We start from the raw sequence: 5,822 nt of genomic DNA on the forward strand, positions 1-5,822 counted from the left end.
ATTAGCGAAAACCCAAATCATTGATATTGTAAAGATCTTCTACTACTCTTAGTACCACTACTTCTACAACTATTAGCAGATATTAATGATATTGCTAATACTAATACTATAACTAATGCTAATATTGTAACTAATAATAATACTATTTATACTACTTAATCGAAAGGAAATCATATTTACATATTTGGAATTTTACTACTTCTGACTAATCTTATCAGATGTTCTCCTGAATCAATATTATATTATTCAATATATTATTAATCAATATCATAATATTACTCTATTTTAGTATAATAGAGCAACAGAATGTGCATATTTTCATAAGAATATATCACTTTTCCTAATAAGTGGAAAGCAAACCGCATAAACACACACAATTTAAACACTTTCATTTAAGGGCTCACATGAAGTGACTTGAAAGATAACACTAATAGTCGGAGGTAGCAAAGATTGCAAAATGGAGTACTTATACGATGCAGTTGTAAACTTACCAGCATTGATAAGATGATAAGTTCAGCAACAATTTGCAATATTTACGTTTGCTATTAAGACTTTTCCACTTTTTCAAAGAGATACTCTATATATTGAACATGATAACTTATTCCAAAAACGAGCAACTTTCTTAACATTGGCGTGTCTTAGGTATCTATCTCCACTGGAACAATGATAAGAGATGACTGAAAAAATTTTATTTTATTTATTTACTTATTTTTTGTGTATATGGATATTCCGGCGGCATATCAATGCCGTGAAGAGTATTTAGAAGTCAGGCAGAGCCACGCAACTGGCTTTAACTTTCTTTTTAATTTCAGTGTGAATTGTTCTTAATTGTTTTTCAGTTCATTCTAGATTTTTTCGAGTGGCATATGGCAGCCATTAGAACAGGTTCCCAGCTGGCTGCGTCGCACCAATTAACAGCGATTTGAGTGGAGCTGGAGCTGATTGCTAAGAGAGATTTTGGTATTGGAGGCTTTGTGAGCTAACTAACTGCCTGATGCAAATATTTTTCAAAAGCATTTTTATTTTGAGCGCGAATTATTCAATTTTTGCAGCCTTTGACTAGTATCAAATGGCTTTACAGCTCACGGCAATTTACCGAATTGGTATGTAAAGTGGGATTAGATAAACAAAAGCAGAAAAATATTAAATTGGAGCACTGTTGGAGAGAAGTCAATTCTCGTAAAAGTTCCCTGATCCATTTACAAATTCGCCCCTTAAAAGGCAATTAAATCAGAGTCCCATTCTGACAGCGAGTATTTAATTATGAACGAGGCTGCATGGGCACGCCGAAATTTAAGTCAGGATAGGATTAAGGAATTTGCACTCTAATCCACGCCAAATACAAACAAAAGCCGCATGACTAACCCCCATTTGGACGGCGCCCTGCAAATTGGCCAACTGAATAGAGGAAAGCAGGAACAGCCCATGAGCAATAATAATTATGTACTAGATGTGCTCTATTCCCATTTGCACATTGAATTGTGTGTGAGTCAAGGCGAAATGCATGCATTCGTTTATTTACGCGCCGCAGGACACTCGCGCGCACACACACACATGCATGCGTTCATAACTCGTCAAAGCGTTTTGCATGAGCGCGTAAAATGCGAAAAGGAAAAGCGCCGCAAAGAAAAAGGAAAACAATCACAATTCAGTTGGGTGTCGAAGTGCTTCGGGCACGCGACCATCAACCAACGTTGCTTCGTTGATGTTGATGTTGTTGTTGTTGTTGTTGCTGTTGCTGTTGCTGTTACTGCTGTTGTTGTTGCTAATGCCCTTGCTGTGCACAGTCGTAGTCGCATAGTTGCTGGTGCATAGCGTCAATGCTACAAAGGGTCATTTTCCACATAGGCACACACATTGGCATGTGCGCCATGGAAATCACAATGCAAGGCACTGCAAGCAGGGCGACAACCACCCGAACACACACACACACACACACACACACATACTCGCACTAGCAAATACACGCACAGAAGTCGAACGGAATCGAAGCCCGAAAAAATGTAGCCAGGTGCATTTGCAAACACTAACCAAAATGTCGTAGGGTGCACACACACGAGCCAAAACCAAACGCAGGCCGTAAACGTAAGCCAGCGAAGGACATTAACCGAGGGGATGGGGTGGAAGAGCGCAGCGCAACGAGCCCCTTCTTTACAGCTGAATATAAACCAGAGCTCTGGCGTAGCGCGATTCCGATTTCCATTCCGCGCTCTGAGGCTGTTGCTGATTCGAAAGCGCTTTAAAACTTGTTTTAGGGCGCCTTTCGCTCTTTAGGGGTGGCTCGAACTGCAGCCGCATATATTCCAGAGTCGTATATCCGCACGTCAGTCACAGTGCACACTGGGCTGGAGGGTGCGAACTGGGGTTGAGGCATTGCAGGGATCATATATATAAGGATGTATATCTATATGTATATAAAAAATATATTTCATTTTTACCCCGCGCTTATTGTCTACAATATAAAATTCCAATTGGACGCGTTTACCGCAAAAAAAGGGGCGAGCCTTTTCAATTTGATTGCATTGTTATGCTTATGCTTGCAAAAGGCATTTTCACTTTGTCACGAAATCTGTGACGCCCAGAGAAAACCAGTTCAGGTTCCATAAAGTCAAATCGGGTTTGATCATGCTCAACTGTGAGTCTCTCTGACAATCAGAGCCTGAGCTCTCTTAATATTTATGCTTATCAGGCGAATCAGACAGACGAGTTCTTGAGTTCTGCTTGTCAAATTTATTTATTTAATCCATTCTTATACCATAAGGTCCATAAAATGATATAGTGAATGATTCCTGGCGAATATTCACCTTTAGGTGAAAAGACTGATGCTTGTTGGCATGGAAAATTTGTATAGTGTAGCTGTATAACAATGAACTTTAATATAAACTCTGAGCATACTAATTATTGTTATACAGTATAGTATAGTTGTGTAGTCTTGTTAAGTAGTGTACATACCTGTAGGCCAACCGATTCTATACGGATCTTTTCGGTACAAACATGCCATATTATAATAAGCTATTATTATTAAGTTATTACTAATAACCAATTATATATTTCTATAAATATATTATGATACACACCTTCTATATATTACCATACTTCTCTAATGGACGATTTCTATTTTCGTTTATTCTTTTCCTTCACTGATATAAACTATATGCATTACAACTTGATATCACAAATACAATCTACATAACGGAAATCTCCTGCAATATTAAGAGTATAGAGAATTCGTCATGCTCAGTAATTCCAGCTTTGTTTTGTTTAAATATTCTGGTCGAGCCGCCACTGCCTAGCAAGCAAAGATCCTGTGCAAGATTTGCCTTCGACGTTGACAGAAGCATCGGCATCGCGGTAACCGAAGCGTCGTCGTCCACGTCAACGTCAACGTCAACGTCGGCGTCGACGTCGACGTCGCTGCTGTGTGAAAATTGCACAAGTTGCGCTTCTGCTTTTGACAATAGCCTCACATTAACTAGTTTCCGCTGCAATTCCAATTCCGTAACCACCGCCGCTGCCCCCGCCGCCTCATCGCGGCTCGTCCGCCACTTTTAATGAGTAACTGTATGCCAGAGCTGGGAACTGGCAACTGGGAAGTGACAACGGCCACAGTGAACTTCATTACAAAAGCACCCCATTTGCGTTGGCCTGTGCTGCTGTGCCGTTTCCTGTTTGGTTTGTTTCAATTAAATCGCATGTGCGACCCACAAGCAGAAGCACAAGCAGTGCCTTGGCCAGGAGGCCAGGCGGTGCAGGCAGGACATTGCTTGGCACATGGCTCATCTGTTACTTAATCATGGCATTGCCATGGATACCTCGTCCCCGCTGATGAGGGTGTGTGCCTGCACTCGCACGCTAATTCCGCTGTCTATTTATGCAGCTTCAAGGATATGCCTGCAACTGATGACCCCTTACTTCGGCATGCTATTGAAGGGACTGTCTCTTCAAATGTCATTTTAAAGACATGAAATATCTGCACAAATATGTTACAATTCCCACTCAAATGTGAAGGTAAACAAATCACAGATAGTCACTTCACTATTTCAGAGCCAGCTATCAAGTCTAAGCAAAAGTAGCAGTTCCACATCAAATACAAATCAATTCTAACTAAGATAAATACTTGGAGTGTGCTAGAATGGACGAATTTGAATGTTATTGATAACTTGTGAGTCACTTAGCGAATTTAATTGAAACCTAAGGCATATGATCTACATATTCCATTGAATATTTGACGAACTTGAAGTCTCTCACTCAATCGACTCCCCTCATTATAATGAGATTCCGATATTCAGCTTAACTTTCTATGAACATCTGTTGTAATTCTCTCATGTCACACTGAAGTCTTGTACCACATATAAACACACTCTACATTTGCATTCACCTCCATAGCTTAGAATTAATTTGTTCGATTATTTTAACAATGATTTATAAATTTATTGTTGAGTAGAATTTACAATAGTATAATATCGTTGTATATATGTATAATATCGTTGTATAATATCCATATAGATTATTCTGGAATACTGATACGTAAGTATGTGTTCTTACAGCTCGCTGTTGTTCTCCAATTCAGCTGCAGATTAGCTATAGGCCTTAATAGAATCCATAATTGTAGTCGTAGTCGTAGGTAGGGATGACTGTGTCATTGCTCCAGCCCAGCTGATAGCGCAAGAATGAGTCCAAGCCGGCAACATCGACACCCAAAGTCCGCAACCGGTTGGCAAATGCCTGGGCCTGTGTCGTGGCCAGGAAGCGTTCGTAGACCGGCTTAAGGCCCACCACGCGCTGCCAGAACTCGCCGAAGACTGCGCTCTGCTGGGCACTTGTCTCGAGCAGATTGCGAATGGCTGCCAAGGGATAGATGAAGGAGAATTCCTGCTCGAAGCCGCCTATGCCGTTCACGGACTGCGCCCAATGGGGGTACTTGTTGAGCACCTTGATCTCCAGCTCCAGGTCCTCGAACACCTTGAGTGAGCCGCCCGAGAGGATCAGCTGCTGGGACAGCCACTGCAGGAATTGACGCAACTCTGGCTGATTCAGGAGCTGCATGCGCAGACGATAAGCTGGCAGGGAATTGATCTCCCGGATGACTGCCTGGAACTCGGCGTCGTTCAGCAGATAGGCCTGAACCAGATGCTCGATCTGCTTATAAGGCACATTCCGCATCACGCTCCTCAGCTCCAAGTAGAAATTGCTTACGGGTGCTGCGGGATTGCCAACTGCTGCGGAAGCTGCAGGTGCTGCCGGAGCTGGGGCGATTGCTGATAGTCCTGTGCCGAGGCAGCAGATCGTGGTGAGAGCTATTGTAAGGAAATGCATTCTAATAAACGTGCTAGTACTTTATGCTGCCTGGAGCCGACTTAAGGGCTTTATATAGGTAGATGCTTATCTTGTCTTGTTTTGATTTCGCTGGCTGTGCATATTTGTTGTAAGAAATTTGATTTACATGACTCCCTTATCAGGCCTTATCAGCATCAAGCGTTTGCTTTGCCAAAGCTTCAGACTACATGAATGTAGTTGGAATAGACACAGTCTATTTGTCTGTCACCTGATGCCAAGATTATCAAATTTACAGTCTTAGTCATCTGCTATAAACAGCTGTGAGCTACTCATGTTGCTAGCCAAGAGCCAAGAGCCAAGAACCAAGAGCCAAACCGGATTTCTGAGAAATGAAAAGTGTGAAGTGTTTTGCCGTTGGCTTTTTCATTGATAACTTCCTTTCATACTCTTAGAAGTTTGTTAGGAAGTGTCTAGCACTTCGAGAATATCTGTATAATTGTTCATTCTGCCTAAAGAGTTAATGATAATAGTAGTAAATAATTAGC

At 41.5% G+C, this 5,822-nt stretch overlaps 1 protein-coding gene across 1 annotated transcript; it reads right to left on the reverse strand.

Annotated features, from left to right (window-relative positions):
- Window positions 1-4,406: 4,406 nt before the first annotated feature.
- Window positions 4,407-5,356, reverse strand: mat (materazzi). The gene has a single exon (XM_018007997.2). The coding sequence runs from the start codon at window positions 5,314-5,316 to the stop codon at window positions 4,591-4,593; it is 726 nt and encodes a 241-aa protein (XP_017863486.1). The 5' UTR covers window positions 5,317-5,356; the 3' UTR covers window positions 4,407-4,590.
- Between the last annotated feature and the right edge of the window lie 466 nt (window positions 5,357-5,822).

Source organism: Drosophila arizonae, chromosome 4, assembly GCF_054131065.1.
Source record: "Drosophila arizonae isolate 15081-1271.41 chromosome 4, UAZ_ARI_1.0, whole genome shotgun sequence".
NCBI classification, from domain to species: Eukaryota; Metazoa; Arthropoda; class Insecta; order Diptera; family Drosophilidae; genus Drosophila; species Drosophila arizonae.

Bases quoted from the DNA above. Each gene is read 5' to 3' on its own strand.
- mat (XM_018007997.2), bottom strand. From the start codon at position 5,316: ATGCATTTCCTTACAATAGCTCTCACCACGATCTGCTGCCTCGGCACA.